Source organism: Choloepus didactylus, chromosome 4, assembly GCF_015220235.1.
Source record: "Choloepus didactylus isolate mChoDid1 chromosome 4, mChoDid1.pri, whole genome shotgun sequence".
In the NCBI taxonomy this organism is placed as follows: domain Eukaryota; kingdom Metazoa; phylum Chordata; class Mammalia; order Pilosa; family Megalonychidae; genus Choloepus; species Choloepus didactylus.
The window spans coordinates 124,231,222-124,252,544 of record NC_051310.1 but is presented as its reverse complement, the minus strand read 5'-3'; the positions used below and the strand labels follow the sequence as shown (position 1 = coordinate 124,252,544).

The 21,323-nt window shown below is 40.7% G+C and overlaps 1 protein-coding gene across 3 annotated transcripts in view; it reads right to left on the bottom strand.

Moving 5' to 3' along the window:
• Positions 1–15,195, bottom strand: part of NEDD4 (NEDD4 E3 ubiquitin protein ligase) — a 194,979-nt gene extending 179,784 nt beyond the window's left edge. For all 3 annotated transcript variants that reach the window (XM_037833882.1, XM_037833883.1, XM_037833884.1), the window contains exon 1: positions 15,003–15,195. In XM_037833882.1, the coding sequence (XP_037689810.1) occupies positions 15,003–15,176 (174 nt within the window). In that variant the 5' untranslated portion in view covers positions 15,177–15,195. The remainder of the gene's footprint in view (positions 1–15,002) is intronic.
• Positions 15,196–21,323: the final 6,128 nt, after the last annotated feature.

The window sequence follows — 21,323 nt, the reverse complement described above, 5'->3', positions numbered from 1 at the left end:
TTAAATTTGTGATAGGTTACAGAAAACTAAAGCAAACCAAAACTAAAAGTGTAAAAAATAATCATAAAATAGTACATTGGTTCAGATGTGAATAATACTATATTTACATAGTCATAATAATATAAACACTGGTTATTTAACAGAATTTGCTAAAGTGGGAGGAAGAGAAGTATACTATCCCCCCCCCTTTGGTTTGCACAACATATGCCATATAAATTATGGTGACTATATTTTCCAAATTAAAAACTGGCACCTAAGGACTGACAGCAGCATTTTCCCCCCAGTACATAAATTTACTTGAAGCACTGAATGAAAATGCTTTCCTGAAAAATAAAATAAATGAAACTGGGACTGTCCTAATAAAGCTGGGGTATACGATTGCTATATATTTGCTATTGACTGAGTCAAAACTCCTCAGGAGTCTTTGACAGCAGTAACCATGATAAAGAACAGCACTCTGAATCCTTAGATTTAGGATAGAGCAGTGGTTCTAAATGTATTCCCTGGACCAGCCGTATCAGCATCATCTGGGAGCTTGGTAGAAATGCGAACTATCAGGCCCCATCCCAATTCTACTACATCAGACACTCTCGGTGGGGCCAGACACCTCCTGGTGATTCTGACAGACACTAAAGTTTGAGAACCACAGGGACAGAGTGTGCGGGTGGGGAAGGAGGGGTGCTATAGTTAACACAACTTCAGGAATATGACTTCTTTAGAATATATAACTTTATTCAGTAAATACAATATCATTTCCAAGAAAGAAAAGCTCGTCATTATTTTATATCATACTACTACTTTTAAATGTGATAGCACCATATATGCCCATTTATCCATACAACATCTCAGTCAAGATACACATGAACCTGATAACATTGGGTGCCTGTGAGGTAATACCTGGAAGGCTGGGAGATGTGGGTAGGAGGAAGACTTCTGCTGAAATTTCAAACATTGGAGAGGATATAGCGCAACTAAAATTCTCATACATCATTGGTGGGAGTATAAACTGATATACTTTGGAAAACTGTTTGGAAGTTTCTTATAAAGTTAAGTATACACTACCCTATGACCCAGCAATTCCATTCCTGGGTATTTACCCAAGAAATGAAATTTCCACAAAATAATGTATGTATGAATATTCACAGTAAGTTTATTCATAATAGCCAAAAGCTGGAAACATCCAAGTGTCCATGAAAAGGAGAACGGATAAACAACTATGATATAGTCATACAACGGAATGCTACTCAACAATTAAAGGAATAAGCTACTGATACATGCAACCACATAGATGAATTGCAAAAACATTATGTCAAAGAAGCATGACACAAAATAGTACATTCTGTATTATTCTATTTATAGGAAGTTCCAAAACAGCAAAACTAATCCATCATGATAGAAAGTTGCCTGTGAGTAAGTATGGGGATGGGGGGTTGGAGGTGGGGTGGGATTACTGGGAGGGCAAAGGAATACTCTAGAGTGATAGAAATATTTTATACCTTAATTTAGTTGTTGGTTACACATGTCGTTGAAAATCATTAGACTGTACATTTAAGATCTGTGTATTTCACTGTGTGTAAACTTTACTCCCTCTTGCCCCAAAACAAAGAAAGCAAAATAAAGACATTGTCAGACAAACACAAACTGAGAAAGTTCATTACCAGCAAACCCTCACTGAAAGAAATTCTATCGGATGCACTTCAGGCAGAAGAAAAGTGATCCCAGATGGAAAGTCTGGTATGCAAAAAGAAATATGAGCAAAGATAATGTTAAATATGTGAATAATGTTAACTATAACAATAACAATGTTAATGATGCTTTGTGGGTGTGCATGCACATACACACCTTTAATGAATTTCCATTCTACTTGGAATCCAGTCAAAAATCCTTAAAATGGCCTACGTGACCCTGACTGACTGTGCTCTGCTCCCCTCTGCAGCCTGATCTCTGGCATCTTTCCTCTGCTCCACTACTCTAGCCTTTAAGGTACCTCTCCACATCATTCTTTGCACACACAGTTCTATCTACTTTGAAGGCTTTTGTGTTTACCTAGTCAATCAACCTTAGTTTCAGCTTAAATGTGACTTCTTCAGTCTATCCTAATACTCTTTCCCCTCCTCCATACCATACAAGATTAATTGATTTTGTGTTACGTACTTTCATCTTACACTCTTTTTCCTTCATAATATTTATAAAATATTTGATGTCTGATTATTTAATGTGCCTCTCTCCCTCTAGGACATAAACTTCATGAGATTATGGCACATGCCTGTCATCCATAATTATTATCTCATGGCCTGACCCAAATGCCTTACACATAGTAGTGTTTAATGAATATGTTGAGCACATATGGAATTCACATGCTTCAGAGGTACACTTAAAAACCATAACAAGAAAAGACAGAAGATAATAAGATAAGATCTTAAAGAACAATTACATGTTAATTCTGCACATGTCTACTCATCATCTTCCTGAGAAAGAGCCTCTTCTGCTATATTCTCTTATTTGGGCAACTATTTGGACACTGGAAAGACCAAGGCTTTGGTATTAAAGAGATTTGAATTTCAATCTCAGATCTGCAACCTATTTGGAGTGGGTCACTAAGTAAATCACACTCTCAGGTTCCCTAACTGTAATGTGGGGATAATACTATCTACTTTTGCAAGACTGTTGTGATGATTACCACAAAAGCATGTAAACTCCTAACCTGGTGTTGGCATACAGCAGGGGTTCAATTAAAGGCGGCTATTATGCTTAGGATGATTTTTAACCCCAAAGAAGAAACATTTTCACTAAAGCATCTTTATGAACTAACATGATTGTTTGTTCCCATTACCCTCTTCACTGTCCCAACATCTCTCATCAGTGGAAGACAGACTGAAATATTTACTCATCAAGATATTCAGAAAAGTCTTATTAAAACCTTTTTCATTTGTTTCTGCAAATGAACCTTTCTCTCCTCATTTATCTCCAGACTCTTTGTACTCCCTCTGTTTATTTATCCTTTTAAAACTATGACAGGATTGGCAAGGGAGCCAGAATAAATAAAAGCTTCAAGGAGGAAGAGGTCAATAACATCGATTGCTCCAGAATTCAGAAGAAAAGTTGGTCTAGCAAATCAAATCAGCAATCTGGCTTAAAGATTCAGTGCTGGAGTAGATAACTACAATAAACTGAATAGCAATTGTGTTCAATCCCTGAAGTTCTTACATCTCCAGGTACTGTAGTATATTTCTAATACCAGAGACAGCTAGCAGAAGGGAGAATCAGCTGATTTAAATATCCTGGCCCGAGAGATGTTAAATAATTTATGCAAGATCACTGAGAAAGTATCAGGGCCCAAATCCAACCTAATCCAATCCCATTTCTATACTGTCTCACCTAAAATGATTTATTTACAAGGTTCCTTCCAGCTCCAAGATTCTATTTTTATGTGATATATGAATTCCTAGTAGCTAATTCTAGAAAACAGAAATAGTCCCTTTTCATCTTCCCTTCTCTTCCTGGTACAGAGGAGTCAACAGTAGGCCCACCATGGGCGGGGTAAGTGGGGGGAGAGGGAATTCCACAGAGGTGCATGGTCAGCATGCTCACCACCGTGAGGCACTCAGGGGACACGGGAGGTGCCACGCTGCCTCAATGGTGTGCCCACTGGCATAGGGTGCTGGGGAGGGGAGGAGGATGCTGCACAAAGATGTAATGGCAGCATTCCCCTTGGCAACCACGGATGCACGGAGCTAGAGGCAGGGTACAGAAATGATAGGCAGAGGAGATACCTGCAAGTTTTGGGCAATTAGTTTTAGTGAACACATAAATGGATTAAGCAAATAAGTAAATACATTGAAGATAATGAAAGCCAGATTTTTCACTGTTAGAGAAGGTACTCACAAACATGGAAAGGAGAGGACAAGAGAGGAACTTGAGGTGTTAGATTTGAAATCAGCATGAATTCATAATTCTTTAATATATGTAAACAGATTGATATAGAAATAGCTATAGATTTCAGCATATACTTAAATATATATTGTGTGTACAGAACACACACACTTCCTACTTTCTTCACTGAGAGGGCTGAGAAGCAATGATATCCCAGTGGCAATGAGCACGCTGAACATCCAGATCTTGGCTTCTAAGTATCATTTTCTACTAAACAGAACCTAGATTCCTAGGAGAAATGTCTGATTCCAGATGGAGCTGGGGAAGAAAAATATAAGAGTAACTGTGACTCACTACGTTTTGCATCTCAGAAACTTAAATCCACCCAAGTCTTCCTATGCCAGACAAGTCCTAAAACCCAGAAGCAACAGCCTTTTAAAGAACAACAATCAGATGCAGGCCCCTTCCCCATACTGTTGACACCCCCTTTCAAAATGAAAAGGGGCAGGTGCTCACTGCCTAGATACCCCTGAAGATGGAGAAAGGGATTAAGTGAGAGGAAGGGGTAGCAACAAACAAGATAAGATTTAACAAAGGTCTATGAATACTGAAACTTTTATATATATACATATATATATTTTAAATATATATATATATTTTTAGATGCTGGGGTGTTGGAATAGCTGGAAGGAGGTAAATGACATGATGGAACTGTAACCTGTAACATCCTTTGAAATTTGCTCTACAGCTACTCATTGAATTGTGCTTTGCAAATCTTCACCTTTCTGTATACAACCTATTTTGCTTAATAAGGAAAGAACTAAAACTGTGGAACTGCAATCTGTTAACAATTTTTGAAATTACCTATATGATAGCTTATTGAGCTGTACATCCAAAGTTGATACCTTTCTGTATGTATGTTATATTTTACAATAATGGAAATAGCTGAAGTTGTGGAACTGTGATCCATGACATTCTTTGAAATTTGCTAACTACTCGCTAAATCGTACTTTGAAAGTTATCACTGTTATGTATATATGTTAAAGTTCACAATAAAAATGCATTAAAAAAAAAGAGTAGCTGTGACATCTTCAGCCAGAAAGTAAGGAAATGCTCAAATATGATGGGGACATGTCACAAGGACTCAGGAACCTCCTTGAAAGGGCTCCCACTAGCCAGACTGGGTCAACTGGAGCATCAAAATATTTAATGACAGTAATTTATTACAACTTATTGAATATGGTTTATTGATTAAGTCCTTGCTGATATAAATAAATAAATGAGTACATAAAAGTGGGGAATGAGAAAGCTCTTCTCACACAGAATGCCAAGCAATAAAGGGGAAATTTTAAAAATAGTGGTGTCTGATTCAGATGAGTCATCAATGGGTGCTAAATTGGTGGATGCCAATTTGATGAATATAGGATATTGACAAAAATCAGAATATGTCTCCTCAAAATCCTAATCAGGAGGAGAACCTAAGATGGCAGCTAGGAGAGACAGGGCAAAAAAACACCTCTGTGAGAAACACTAGATAAGAGGCCAGAAAGTGACCCAGAACACCAGTTCCAGCAATGCACCAGCTGGACAAGGTCTGGTAAATCCACACGGACTGTGCACTTGGTGAAACCAGGAGTCTGCCTTCTGAAACGAGTGAGTGAGTCACTGAATGTCCGGCAGCCACGCTGCAGTGTGGGGAAACCGTGGGTTGGCATTTGGAGGAGGACTAGTTGTTTTTAAAAAAAAAAAAAACAAAAGCGGCTGCAGATACGGCAGCAAGAACCAAACAGCGAAACGTGGCAGGAAAGGGCTGTGCAAACGCCTCAATATCTGGCGTGGAAGATAGCCTTCCTTTCATGCACCCACTGCTAGTTGTCTTGGAGTAAGGAGGGCAGAGGTGAGCCAAAAGGGGAAAAAACCATACCCCTTGTGGCCATCTTCCCGGAGGGCTGGGAACACTCCTGCCTGGCGCTGGAGCCACAGCCCAGAGCCGCACCAAGGGACCCAGTGTGACAGGAAGTGTTTCCGGCAACACTGCACACATGCCACAATATCGGGCATAGACAATAGCCTTTCGCACACGCACAGCTAATTGTCCCAGAGCTGGGAAGGCAGAGCTGTGCAAAAAGGGGGAAATTAACATGTCCCATTCAGTCATCTTTACAGCAGGCTGGGAACGCCCCCGCATGGCCCAGCAGCCCAGGGCTTCCCTTGAGGGACGGCACACACTTGTGATGTGTGCTGTAGCACAGCCTTCCCTCAGCAGAGGCCCTAGAAGAGCACAGCTGGGAAGAGGAACCCACCTGGAAATCCCAGGGACCCAACACCAAGGACTTGTGGGTCAGCAGCAGAGACAATTCGTGGCGAGACTGACATGAAGGTTTAGACTCTTGCAACAGCCTTAAATCTCCAAGAACACCTGGGAGGTTTGATTATTAAAGCTGCCCTGCCTCCCTAACCACCCAGACACCGCCCCACATTCAGGACGGACAGCACCAACAACACACCCAAACTTGGTGCACCAGTTGGACCTCAAAAGAACCAGACCCCCAGATACCACAAAGACAAAGTTGGGGAGCACTGATTTGAGGGGCATAGGTGACTCGCGGATGCCATCTGCTGGTTAGTTAGAGAAAGTGTACGCCACCAAGCTGTAGATCTGACAAATTAGAGATTGGTGTCTCAATAATCCTTCTTATCCTAAAAGAACCCTATCAAGTAAAGCAAATGCCAAGAGTCCAAAAACAACAGAAAATTTTAAAGTATATGAAAAAAACAGACAATATGGATAACCCAAACCCAAACACCCAAAAAATCAAAAGATCAGAGGAGACACAGTACTTGGAGCAATTAATCAAAGAACTAAAGACAAACAACGAGAACATGGCAACTTATACAAAGGACATGAAGAAGAGCATGGCACAGGATATAAATGACATAAAGAAGACCCTAGAAGAGCATATAGAAGAAATTTCAAGAGTAAATAAAAAAATAGATGATCTTATGGAAATAAAACTGTTGACCAAATTAAAAAGATTCTGGATACTCATAGTACAAGACTAGAGGAAGCTGAACAATGACTCAGCAACCTCGAGAACCACAGAATGGAAAATGAAAGAACAAAAGAAAGAATGGAGAAAAAAAATTGAAAAAATTGAAATGGATCTCAGAGATATGACAGATAAAATAAAATGCCCAAATATAAGACTCATTGGTGTCCCAGAGGGGAAGAGAAGGGTAAAGGTCTAGAAAGAGTATTCAAAGAAAATGTTGGGGAAAACGTCCCCATCCTTCTACACAATATAAATACACAAAGCATAAATGCCCAGCGAATTCCAAATAGAATAAATCCAAATAAACCCACTCCAAGACATATTCTCATCAGACTGTCAAATACTGAAGAGAAAGAGCAAGTTCTGAAAGTAGCAAGAGAAAAGCAAGTCATCACATACAAAGGAAACAACATAAGACTAAGTAGTGACTACTCAGCGGCCACCATGTAGGCGAAAAGGCAGTGGCATGACATATTTAAAATTCTGAGAGAGAAAAATTTCCAGCCAAGAATACTTTATCCAGCAGAACTCTCCTTCAAATTTGAGGGAGAGCTTAAATTTTTCACAGACAAACAAATGCTGAGAGATTTTGTTAATAGAAGACCTGCCCTACTTCAGATACTAAAGGGAGCCCTACAGACAGAGAAACAAAGAAAGGAGAGAGAGAGAGAGAGAGAAATTTGACAGACATATATAGAACATTACATTCCAAATCACCAGGATACACATTCTTCTCTAGTGATCATGGAACTTTCTCCAGAATAGACCATATGCTGGGACATAAAACAATCCTCAATAAATTTAAAAAAATTGAATTTATTCAAAGCACATTCTCTGATCACAATGGAATACAAACAGAAGTCAATAATCATCAGAGACTCAGAAAATTCACAAACACCTGGAGGTTAAAAATGAGGGGGAGATGAAAACATTCCCAGATAATTAAACGCTGAGGGACTTCATCACCAGTAGATCAGTCCTATAAGAAATGCTAAAGGGAATTGTACAGGCTGAAAGGAAGGGACACTAAACAATTGACTGAAACCACATGAAGAAATAAAGATTTCCAGTAAAGATCACATGGTAAATATAATATAATTATAATATAAATACTGTATTTTTTATTTGTAACTCCACTATTTACTTCCTACAGGATCTAAAATACATAAAGTATAATAATAAATCAGTGGTTTGGGTCTCAATGTAAAATACATAATTTTTGACAAGAACTACATAAAGGTGGGGGAATGGAGGAGTATAGGAACATAGTTTATGTGTCTTATTGAAGTTAACTTGGTATCAAAGAAAATAAGATTGGTATAGACTTAAGATGTTAAATTTAAGCCCCACGGTAAACATAAAGAAAGTATCAGAGAATATGATCATAGAGATGAAAAGTAAAGTATGGATTACAAAAAGTGGGAGAAGGGGCAATGGGGAGTCAATAGAAATGTTTGGGGTGAAAGGATATTGCTAGTAAAGGATGGTGAGAAGGTGATGGCATTGCAACACTGTGAATGTGATTAATCCCACTAAATGGAATGCTTGGGAGGGGTTGGAATGGGAAGATTTATGCTGTATATATGTTTCCGCAACTGAAAGAGCTAAGATGTCTAATGGTGTCCAAAGAAAACATGAAACTTCCACAGCCACCAGAAGGACAAACATACAACAGTTAATTTTAGTGGATCTCAAACTTGTCTTAAATCAACAACCTTCTACACATGTTAATGTTTTGATTAAATATCACAATACAGAATACCCACATATTAAGTAAAAGAATTCCAGCTGGTAAACATGACCCAGACATTTGTAAGAATATATTTAATATATGTACACCCGTTGTGTTTTCAGGTAACAGGAGGAAAAAAGTGCATGTATAATTTATTAAAATAGATTTGAAATGAACTATTATTTGAAAAACATTCTGAAAAAAATAGTAAATGGTTGAAGGAGATTAAGTTGAATTACCTTGACACTATATAAAATCTGATGGTAACAGATGGTCTGAATCAGTCTCTCCGAATGACTTCTTTCCCACCTTGAGAACCTCTCTGGTCATAAATGGAAGCTAGTAACATTTGAGTGCTGCTAAGTGATCTGTATATTGGTGGGCTGAGAATTGGAGTACCTTAACCTTTTGTCCTTTTTTTCCCCTTAACCACCATTGTGAAAGTTGTTTTTTCCGCTAACTATATGTTGCCTGCACTGGCCCTATAATGTTTATTTCCCCACTTCTGCTTTTGGGATTGTGGAACTCTAAGAAATTTGCATGCCATTTAGTCAATTTTCAAAGCAGAGTCTATTTTGCATGCCACAATCAAGGTTTATATAGCAATCTAGGACACATTGGTTGATTATAAGAGGGGGCAAGATAGAAGTAACAATCTAAGACAGCAGTTTTGAAGCAATTTTTCCTTTGTCTATTTTATAAAGTGGTAAAGTTTGTAGGAGCTTGTGATGTTAACTTTTAAACAAATTGTAAAATTGCTTTAGATATCTGCTTAAAAGGCTATCAGGTGAGACCCTTGAGGATGATCACATATTAATAAAGTTTACAAAAATAAAATTCTTGTCCTATTAAAAAAATTATATGGAAGGGTAAGGAGCCCCAAATAGGTAAAGTCATCTTGAAAAAGAAGAATGAATTTAAGGACTCATACTTCCTGATCTTAAAACATATTACAAAGCCACAGTAATCAAAACAGCATGGTACTGGCACAAGGACAAACATACAGACCAATGGAGTAGAATGAAAAGCTCAGAAATCAACCCTCACACTTATGGCCAACTGATTTTTGACAAGGCGGCAAAAACCATTCAATTGGGAAAGAACAGTCTCTTTAACAAACGGTGCTGGGAAAAGTGTATCTCCATTTGCAAAAAAAAAAAGGAGGACCCCTACCTCACACCATATATAAAAATCAACTCAAAATGGATCAAAGACCTAAATTCAAGAGCTAGAACTATAAAACTTCTAGAAGAAAACATAAGGAAGCATCTTCAGGACCTTGTGTTAGGCAATGTCCTTTTAGACTATACACACAAAGCACAAGCAACAAAATAAAAAATAAATAAATGGAGTCGTATCAAAATTAAAAACTTCTGTGCCTCAAAGGACTTTATCATGAAAATAAAACAACAACCTTCACAATGGAAGAAAATATTTGAAAACCACATATCCAATAAAGGTTTATTATCCAAAATATATAAAGAAATTCTTCAACTTAAATTCTTAAATTCTTCAACAAAAAAACCAAACAACTCAATTTAAAAATCACCAAAAGACTTTAACAGACATCTCTCCAGTTGTTTTCATGGCCAGAAAGCACATGGAAAGATGCTCAATATCAACAGCCATCAGGGAAATGCAAATTAAAACCACAGTGAGATACCATTTCACACCCACTAGAATAGCTGCTATTCAAAAAGACAAAAAAAAACAAAAAACGGTGGCAATGTAAAATGGCGCAGCCACTGTGTAAGATGGTTTGGTGGTTCCTTAGAAAGCTAAGTATAGAATTATCATATGACCTGGCAGTTCCACTTCTAGGTATATACCCAAAAGAACCGAAAGCAGGAACTCGAACAGATATTTGCACACCGAAGTTCATAGCGGTATATTCACAACTGCCAAAAGATGGAAGCAACCCAAGTGTCCATCAACCGATGAATGGATAAAATGTGGTATATACATACAATGGAATATTATTCAGCTGTAAAAAGGAATGAAGTCCTGATACATGTGACAACTTGGTTGAATCTTGAAAACATTATGTTAAATGAAATAAGCCAGACACAAAAGGACAAATATTATATGATCTCACTGATTTGAAATAAAGTGAACTCACAGAGTCAGAATCTAGAATAAAGGTTATCAGGAGATAGGGAGGGGTTAGGGAATGGGAAGCTAAGGCTTAAAATGTATGGGGTTCCTATTTGGAATAATGGAAATGTTTTGGTAACGGATGGTAGTGACGGCAGCACAACACTGCATACACAATTAACAGTAGTGAAATATATAACTGAATATGATTAAAAGGGGAAATGTAAGATTGCATATATGGTAACAGAATAAAAAAAATTTTTTTAAATCCATGGAACTACACTACACAGTGAACCTTAAATTAAACCATGGATTTTAATTAATAGTACAATTACTAAAATGTGCTATTTTCAATTGTAACAAATTGAAATGGGCTATCTTCAATTGTAACAGTGCAAGTTGTTGATGAGAGAGTATATGGGAATCCTGTATTTTATGCATGGTTGTTCTTAAACCCACAACTTCTCTAATAAAGTGGAAAAAAGCATTAAGGAGAAATTGTGATGAAATGTTAACAGCTGAAGAATCTGCAGAAGAGGGTTCCTAGCATTGTACTTCCAACTTCACTGTCAGTTTAAAATAAAAAATAAATGATTTCGTAAAAACTGTATCTATTCACCTCTTTGGTGCCATGGAAATTCATGAAAAATACTTTAGAATGATATTGGAATTAAAGAGTTTCAAAAAAGCAATAGTGGCAAAAACAATACATGAAAGGTTGGGATAGATTAATAATAATACAGCTGATGTTTAAACTGTGCAATTCTTTTCAGCGTAGTGAAGAAAGGTTTGGGAACCTTGTTTCCAGTTCCCACAGTCTGCTCCCACACTCCCTAGGCAGGCAGGGTCTCCTTCTGCTCAACCTCAGTGGGTCCCAAAGTGTCAGAATATGCACTTCATAGCTACCCTGTGGTCTGTGCACTGCTATAGCTATTGCCATCAAAAACATCCTTTCTTACACATGTGCAAACTGTACTCCCAGCTGTCAATGGAGACTATTTCCTTCCTTTCTTTCCCTTCCTCTTGTTTCACTCAGGGTTAGGAAATAGAAATTTTATTATTCTATTGGAAACTTTAGCTATTTTAATCCAAAAGATGATAATATGGGGAATTAGGTGCACATCCTAAGCTAGACTTTCAGAGGACCGCAATAATGCCACAGAACTGGCACACCAGGGAAGCTACTACCTAGGCCTGTCAGAAAAGTGGGGAATCAGAAGCCCCACTGTTGACTTTAAGAACATAAAGGAATAAAGGACAGACCCTGTAGCTGCAATCTAACTTTCAGGAAGCCACCACCACCACTATTTCTGCAACTTCCTATCAACAGCAACAAAACAAGTGACCAGACACTTTGGAACAATTTTATAGAAAAACTCAAAGACTACATGTCTATGCTTGTCAGCAGAAAAAGCCAAAGAAACAGGAAGATAAGCTTCACCTCATTTCCACCTTCCAAATCTCAAGTCATTGCACCTAATTGGGGAAAACTATTTCATATCCAGAAAGTTAAGCACATCCCAGCCTCTGCATAACAGGGAGGTACACAGAAAGGAGGCTAGAAGGGATTCCAGTCCCCATACCTCTCCCCACCAAACAGTAAGGGGAGTTATTCTTTACTGCTAATCCCCTAGACTATCAGAGCACATTAAGTATAAATTATATTAAACGTCTTCTTTAGTTTGTTAATGTTTTAATGACAAAATTCTGTACACGGAGCCAGGGCTATCTCTTACTGACAGACACTTACATGTGGAAGAAGAACTAAAACACACTGAAAAGTGAGAAAGGTATTATCTAACTTCAGAATAAGCTCATACAGGTGTGACTCAGTGGCCATTCAGGAATAATGGTTAAACTACAATTCTCTTGCTAGTTTCTGTTCCATCTCTATTCATTTTTCTCTTTGCTTCAGTTTCAAATTCAAAATAAAAATCCTCTCCTTTTGCTGTAATAGAAAGGCTACCTTACTTTTAATCAACAGCAGAGGGCTGCCTATTCCCAGACTGGTCTGTGAGTTTTAGAAATGATAAGGCGGCAATGTTTTTCTTCTAAAAAAAATGCAGAAGGGGAAAGTTTTTCTATGCCTTCTTTTAACCTTTGTGATAGGCCAAAAATGACAGCCAGAATTTGACAACTTCTATCAGAAGAGAAGCGATTTTTGTATTTCCCACCAACCTGTGAGTTCCTTAAAGGCGGAGACTTTTTTCTTTCTGTTCCCTGGTGCCTAGCACGATGCATGATACAGAGTGGAGAGTTTATAAATGTCTGTTGCAGGATGTGGAAGATGGAGACATCATCATGCCTCTTATCATCCCATCTCACTCTCTTCCTCAATGCCACCAATGGACAGAAAGGGACGAAAGGAAATTTGAGTCACAGGACCGATGGCCAGACCCCTACCACTCATGAAACTTCCCAGAAGTACAAATCCTTCAGCAAATTCAGGAAATCCTCATTTAAAGGGGCAGAGTCTCTGGCCTGTAGCCCCAGCTGCCTACTGATCACCCACTAATTACCAAAGTTTTATTTCACCTGGGCAGAGGGGTGATGTAAGAAGCAAATAATGGAAAACACAGATCCTGCACTGAGGGAGAGAAAAGACTGTAAATGATAACTTTGGCAATATTCTGCCTATGCTCAATCAACTCTACTGAAAGGGAGTGCGATGAGCAATCTGGAATAGCAGGACTTGTGTCTGAGTAACCACACCACCAACAACAGGAAAATAAAGTCCAAGGCCATCCTGAATGTGTCCGATACCAGCTTGGGGTTATTTGCAGTGGGCAGCTTATACAGCAAGTAGGAAGATATATGACTGATAAGAAGAAAGCTAACCTAGGTGAAATGCTTGAGTATTTTCCTCTGATCTCTTCTACAGAACAATAATGGGGACATTAGATGGAGTATATCTTTAGTCATATATTGACTATATTGACTATTGTTTCAGAAGGACTTCCAGAGCTGCTGCCATATGCCCACACCACTTTGCTTCTCTCCTGGAAGCAGAAATTAAGAAATTAAGTTCTAATGCTAGATAAGCATTCTCAAAATACCCTGGAATAACCTGCCTGCATTAACAAACTGCCCACTGTATATAAACAAAGAACTCTCAAGAGAAATGTAACAGACACTTAAAGACACAAAGTTACTAAGAGAACGCACTACTACAACACTATTAGAATACACTTGAGCAATAAATCTAAATTAGGCTGATGATTTACAGCTAAATGGGTCCCAACTTGATAACCAGTGCATGAGACAGCTTAGTCAGTCGACAATAATACTTAAATTCTAATTTTTTTTTTTTCCATCTGAACCAGTCACTGTTAAACTATATAGCCTTTTCACCTCCCAACCATTCCCATTTTTGAGACAATCACCAAGAATACTGGGAAGCCACACAATGGAACTCCTCCCAAATGGTCTTATTTCTAACAAGCGTTAGGCATAACCAGTACAGGTCATTTAGTTAAGAAGAGTCAGCGTTGCCTTCTTCAAATCCCAGAACTTTCCCAAAATGAACACCTGTGAGAAGTTCTTACAAGTATTTTTTCGGCTTTATGAATATTTGTGAAACATTAGAACGAACTTTCCGTATCTGACACTTGTTGATAAATACGGAGGAAAAATCTCTGTTCTTCCACCTCAGTACCTAGTTAGAGGGTAAAATGGATTTCAGATAAAGGAGAAGAAAACAACAAAAAAAGCTAAAGACAAGCCAGCTGCGAGTCTCCTGGTCAAAGTCCATAAAGTTAAATCGGTCTGGCCTCACCCGGGATGCCCAGCTTCTGGGAAATTCGTTCCGGGGTTTCCTTGCTCTCCTCCCCTCCGCTCCTCCCTTCCCCCCAAAAGGGCGCTCACGCACGCTGGCCAGGGGTGGCGGGAAGGGGCTGGCGCGGTGATGCGTGTCCCCCTGCGCACGCACCCTCTGCTCACTCCCTAGGCCCCCTCCTCAACACTTCCTGAAGGAAACGGACAAAGAAGGCGACGCCTCCAAAGAGGAGGAAGGTGTGGAGTCAACGGGCTTGTGAAGAAAATGCTGCTCCCTAAAGCAAATCCCCCCAACCCGCGCGCGCCAGGCCGCCCACAGGGTGCCCACGGCGTCTCGCGCGCTCCCCGGGCTCGCGCACAGGCAGGATGGGGCTGACAAGCAGATCCACTGGCCGTGGCGGCGCCGCTGCCTCCTCCGATCCCGCCGATGGGCAGCGCGATGAGAAGCCCGCCCCGCAGCCCCGTGGCCCCCGCACCTCGTCCTCCTGGAGCCCGAACAGCTCCACCGCGCAAGTTGCCATTTCCGAAAGGTTCCAGCAAAGCAAACGCGCTTGTCCCCGCTCGCCCCCGCCCAGGGCTGGGAACTGTAGTGAGGGGGAGCAGTAAGGGAAGGAGGCGGGGAGGAGTTGGAGGAAGAGGAGGAGGTGCATCGCCAGCGGCAGCAGCGCCTCCCTGGTGAGCGGCCGCTAGTGGCGCAAGGAAGCGATGGGAAAGGAGACAGGCCTTGGCCGGAGGCGCGCACTCCCCGGGCTAAGCGGCGGCGCGCGTGGGAGGGTTTAGGGTGTGGGGGAGAGCGCGAACTGGACTCTGGGCGGAGAGTGCGAGTGGGTGGGCTCGCGGCGTGAGTAACGTGGTGGAGTTCAGGTGAGGGAGCGTGCATGGTGGGACTCGGGAGGGAGAGCGCGAGTGGCGGTATATGCAACTGAGGCGCGCCCGGCTCCCTAGCGCTGGAGATGGGTGGCTCCCCGGCCCACTTCGTGGGAACCCCAGGCTTTGCTCCGGAGCAGACCTGGGAGGCCTACCCCACGGAAACAAAGCTGCGGGTTAGTTACCTCAGCAACAAGTGTCACTGAGGCCCGCCCCGAACTCGGCTGGAAGCAGGAGTGCTTTTCTCTGGAAACAAGAAGGGGAACTAATAATCCCATCCTTACCACACGCTGAGAATTATAACGCTTTCTTGGTTAAAGCTGTCGATTCCGGCTCATTTTCTGTAAGAAGGTAGACGATTCGGGCCGCCAGGGAACGCCCATCCTGAGAGTGGCAACAAAAGGGGAGGCCTGAAGGTATCTTAATCTTGAACCGAGGATCTGAAATCCTCTCCCTGTGATTTGTAAACACTTTGCCAGTTTATAAGCTATTTCCTGTCATATAGTCTGTCCATTTTTAAAGTCCACCAATAATCTGCAGCCTCCAGGCTTACACATCTAAACCTGCTTAGCTCAGAGGTGACCTGCAGTGCCACTGGAAGGGAGTGAGGGGAAATAAAATGAACTAGGACCTCTTGCGCCGAAGAATGGTCCTTTTTTAATATTCATGTCTGATGGATTTATAATTACGGGAAGACTCCCACCAAATAAAACACTGATAAAGAGAATGGGGAAAATTATTAGCGACAATCATCTAAGTTCAAATTCACTTCTTGTTATCTACAGTTGTTGAAGAAATGATGTAAAATGCTAAAATCTAAAAATCTTAATTTTTTCAAAATACAAACAATCTAATTTTCATTTGCTTAACTAACTCGGTATAACAGTTTTCAAATGCTCATATGTGGGGACAAGACTAAAGCCCATTTGTTGGTTTGTTACATAAGATTTTGTTGTATTTTATATTTGTCAGGTTCCACTTGATTCATATTATATATCAGAATTCTATTAGTACATAAGCCAAATTGTTCATGTGTATTAGGAGGAAAGAGGTGGCAATTAAGGAAACATGAGTGGAAATTCCAAAATGGTCAGAAATTGGTGGCTTAACTAAATCTAAAAAGCCTTCACAGCGTTAATTTCTTTGTTTTATAAACTGTCATGTACCTGTATTTTTCACTGGGTTAGGAATAAAATATATTCAGTGTGTCCTTTTATTTGGGGAATAATAATTTCCCCTAATCTCTCTCATGATATGTGTGTTTTATATTGAATTTGAAATAGAAGATTCATGCCATTTCAGGGCATAATTACAGATAAGTATAGAAAGACCTTCCTTTACTCGTGGTTAAATTGAATTAGTGGATGAGAAGTATGAACATAGTCTAAAATTGGCAAAACAATCACCCAGAGATACCAGGAGTTTATAAAGTAAAGCATTTGATAAAGCCAATAGGTGGTATAAAGTTAATTCTAAATGCCACTGTTTGACTCATTGTGATGGTTAGGTTCATGTCTCAACTTGGCCAGGTGATGGTGTCGAGGTGTGTGCAAGCAAGCACTGGTCTAACCGTTACTGCAAAGACATTTGTGGCTGGTTAATAAACCAGAAAGCTGGCTTATTAAATCATCAGTCAATTGACTGCACCTGTGACTGATTACATTAATGAAGGACATGTCTTCCACAATGAGGGAATTCAGTCAGCTGGATTTAATCCAATCAGTTGAAGACTTTTAAGGGAGAAAAGAGAGGACCTTCACTTCTTCAAGCAGCCAGAGTCTCCTGAGTTCATCAAACACCTTCATCAGAGTTGCCAGTTTGCTGCCTGCCTTATAGAATTTGGACTCATGCATCCTGCCCTATGGGATTTGGACTCAGGTATCCCAACAGGTGTGTGAGACACATTTTTATAAAATCTTATATTTACAGATATTTCTTGTTGGTTCTGTTTCCCTAGAGAAACCTAACTAATACAGCTTGGTACCAGGAGTGATTGTTGAGAAACAATCTTAAAATGGGCTTTTACAATTGAATTTCTACTCTGATTAGATTCAAAGGCACTAATGACTCCATTTCCAATAATCAAGATGGCACTGACAGTCTGTGGCATGAGTTAGCAATGGAGATATGCAAAATATCACCATTTGATTCTCCTAATCATACTCTTGTACCCAGCAAGACTCTGGGTGGCAGTGTTTTTGACACCGTAAGAGTTTTGTGGAGTTAAGAGGTATAACGATGTTGGCTGGTTGCTCTGTTGCTCTTAGATACTCTGGATAAAGTTATAAAAGAAAGGGACAAGCTAAAGTTTAAAATTTGAAACTTAAGCACTGCATAAGATGTAAAGGTTTCTATGTGTGCCCTGAAAGAAAATCTTATTTCCTGTAGCTGCAGACTAGAGATTTTTGAAAACCAGACCCAGTCGCAGATTGACAATGTAAACTAAAATCTCAATCACGCAGACTGCTGTTAAAGTAGAGGCAATGATTGGAAAACAGTGGGATCCTGAAAATTGGGATGGGGACATATGGATTGATAACAATGGCATTGAGGACATTGGAACCCTGGATTCGACTGAGTCTTTGCTAGATATACCTGTAATGGTCTGCCCTGAGGAAACATCCCCCAACCTGCAGTCTGCTCTGAGGAGCCTGCTATCCAACCTCTGCCTAAAGAGATTAACTCTTCAGAGTCTGCTAAACCTGTAATCACCTCATCTGAGGAAGCAGCCCTCACTCCTCTAGAGGTCTGGGGAGATTAATCCTGTTTCATGAGATGGAATTTCCTGAGGTAAATAGCTGGAGGGATACTTCTAATTCTTTTCATGATCCACCCCCACCACCAGTCTTTGCTTCAAGACCTGTAACTGAAGTCCCAACAGAACCTGAAGGGTGAGGTAGAGTGTGACCCATGAGGAAGTACTCTAAACTCCAAAAGAACTGCATGTGCTTTGCAATTTATATAGACAGAAATCAGGGGAATATGTGTGGGAGTGGATATAATCGGGAATATGTGTGGGAGTGGGATAATGGTGGAAGAAATATAAAGTTGTAACAGGCTGAATTTATTGATTTGAGCCCACTAAGCAAAGACTCTGCATTCAGTGTTGTAGCTCAAGGGGTTAGAAAGGACGTTAACTGTTTGGGTAGTTGGCTGAAACACGGATCAAAAGGTAGCCACCTTTACCTGAGGTCAAAATGCCAGAACTGCCCTGGTGTAATGTAGAGGAGGAGATTCAAAAGCTTAGAGAGATTGGAATGTTAGAGCTCACACAATATTAAAGCTCCAGAGGACACATCTTTTACCAGGACTGTGAGGAATAAATTTGTGATAGTAGCTCCACCATCCCCAAAGAGCTCTGTAGTCACCATTCTCTGTAGGTCTGATATTACTGTGGGAACTGCTGTCACTGAGCTGGAATCCTTAAACACAATGGGAATAATTGGATCCCGAGTCAGTAGAAGCCATGTGGGAGCAGTTAATCCCCAAAGACAAGGTGGGCGTGGCTACCATAATGGAAAACAGCCTCAAAGCAGCAGTCAAAATAATCTAACTTGCAGAGACTTATGGTATTGGCTAGTAGATCATGGAGTACCTAGAAGTAAAACAGATGGACAGTCTACTGAATTCTGTTTTGATCTGTATAAGCAGAAGAATTTTAGGTCAAGTGAACAAAAGTCTAACTTGAATTACAAAAATAGAGAGTCACGGCCCCTTAATCAATTCCCAGACTTGAGACAGTTTACAGACCCAGAGCCCCTTGAATGAGGGGAAGGCCGGGTACACTTGGGGAAGGACCCTGTTACACTGCCAAAAATTCATATTCTTAATCTTCCTCCTAGTCTTCCCCAGGGAGACCTATGGCCTTTTACCAGGGTAACTGTGCACTGGGGAATAGGAAATGTTCAGATACTTTGGGGATTATTAGACACTGGTTCAGAAGTTACATTAATTCCAGGAGACCCAAAACGTCACTCTGGTCCACAAAGTCAGAGTAGGGTCTTAATGGAAGTCAGGTGATCCATGGAGTTTTAGCACAGGTCTGTCTCACAGTGGGTCCAGTGGGTCCTGTGACCCATTCTGTGGTTATTTCCCCAGTTCTGGAGTGCATAATTGGAGTAGACATACTCAGCAACTGGCAGAATCCCCACATTGGTTCTCTGACTTGTGGAGTGAGGGCTATTATGGTAGGAAAAGCCTAGTAGAAGCCACTAGTACTGCCTCTACCTAGTAAAATAGTAAACCAGAAGCAGTACCGGATGCCTTGCAGGATTGCAGAGATTAATGCCACTCTTAAGGACTTGAAGGATGCAGGGGTGGTGATTCCCACCACATCCCCATTCAACTCTCCTGTTTGGCCTGTGCAGAAAACAGGTGGGTCCTTGAGGATGACAGTGGATTATCATAAGTTTAACTCGGTGGTGATTCCAATTGCAGCTGCTATTCCAGATGAGGTATCATTGCTTGAGCAAATCAGTACATCCCCTGGTACCTGGTATGCAGCTATTGATCTGGCAAATGTTTTTTTCTCAATAGCTATTAGTAAGGACCACCAGAAAAGTTTGCATTCAGCTGGCAACGCCAGCAGTATACTTCACCATCCTACCTCAGGGGTATATCAACTGTTCAGCCCTCAGTCATAATTTTGTCCGCAGGAATCTTGATCATTTCTCAATCCCACAAGATCACACTGGTCCATTATATTGATGATATCATGTTGATTGGACCTAGTGAGCAAGAAACAGCAACTATTCTAGATTTGTTGGTAAGGCATTTGCGTGTTGGAGAATGGGAGATAAATCCAACAAAAATGCAGGGGCTTTCCATGACAGTAACATTTCTAGGTGTCCAGTGGTATGGGGCATGTTGAGATATCCCTTCTAACGTGAAGGATAAGCTGTTGCATCTGGCCCCTTCTACAACAACAAAAAAGGAGGCACAATGCCTAGTTGGCCTGTTTGGATTTTGGAGACAACATATTCCTCATTTGGGTGTGCTGCTACAGCCCATTTACCAAGTGACCAATAAATCTTCTAGTTTTGAGTAGGGACTGGAATATGACGGGGCACTGTGAGAGGTCCAGGCTGCTGCGCAAGCTGCTCTGCCACTTGGACCATAAGATCCAGCTGATTCAATGATGCTGGAAGTGTCAGCAGCAAATAAAGATGCTGTTTGGAACTTTTGGCAGGCTCATATAGGAGAATCACAATGCAGGCCCTTAAGATTTTTGAGTAAAGCCTTACCATCCTCTGCAGATTACTCCCCATTTGAGAAACAGCTTTTGGCCTGCCATTGTGCCTTTAGTAGAGACTGAACACTTAACCATGGGCCACCAAGTTACTATGAGACCTGAGTTACCTATCATGAGCTGAGTATTGTCTGACCTATGGAGCTATAAAGTTGGGTGTGCACAGCAGCACTCTATAATAAAATGGAAATAGTATATACGAATCGGGGCTCGAGCCGGTCCTGAAGGCACAAGTAAGTTACATGTGGAAGTGGCCCAAATGACCATGGCCTCCACTCCTTCCACCTTACCTTCTCTTTCCCAGCCCACAGCTATGGCCTCTTGGGGAGTACCTTACAATCAATTGACAGAGGAAGAGAAAACTCAGGCCTAGTTTACATATGGTTCTGCAAGATATGCAGGCATCATCTGAAAGTGGACAGCTACAGCACTGGAGCCCTTTTCTGGGGTGTCCCTGAAGGACAGTGGTAAGGGGAAATTCTTCCAGTGGATGGAACTTTGAGCAGTGCACCTGGTTCATTTTGCCTGGAAGGAGAACTGACCAGAGGTGCATTTGTATCCTGATTCATGGGCTGTTGTTAATGATGTGGCTGGATGGTCAGGAACTTGGAAAGAACATGATTGGAAAATTGGTGACAAACAAGTCTGGGGAAGAGATAGGTAGATAGACCTTTCTGAGTGG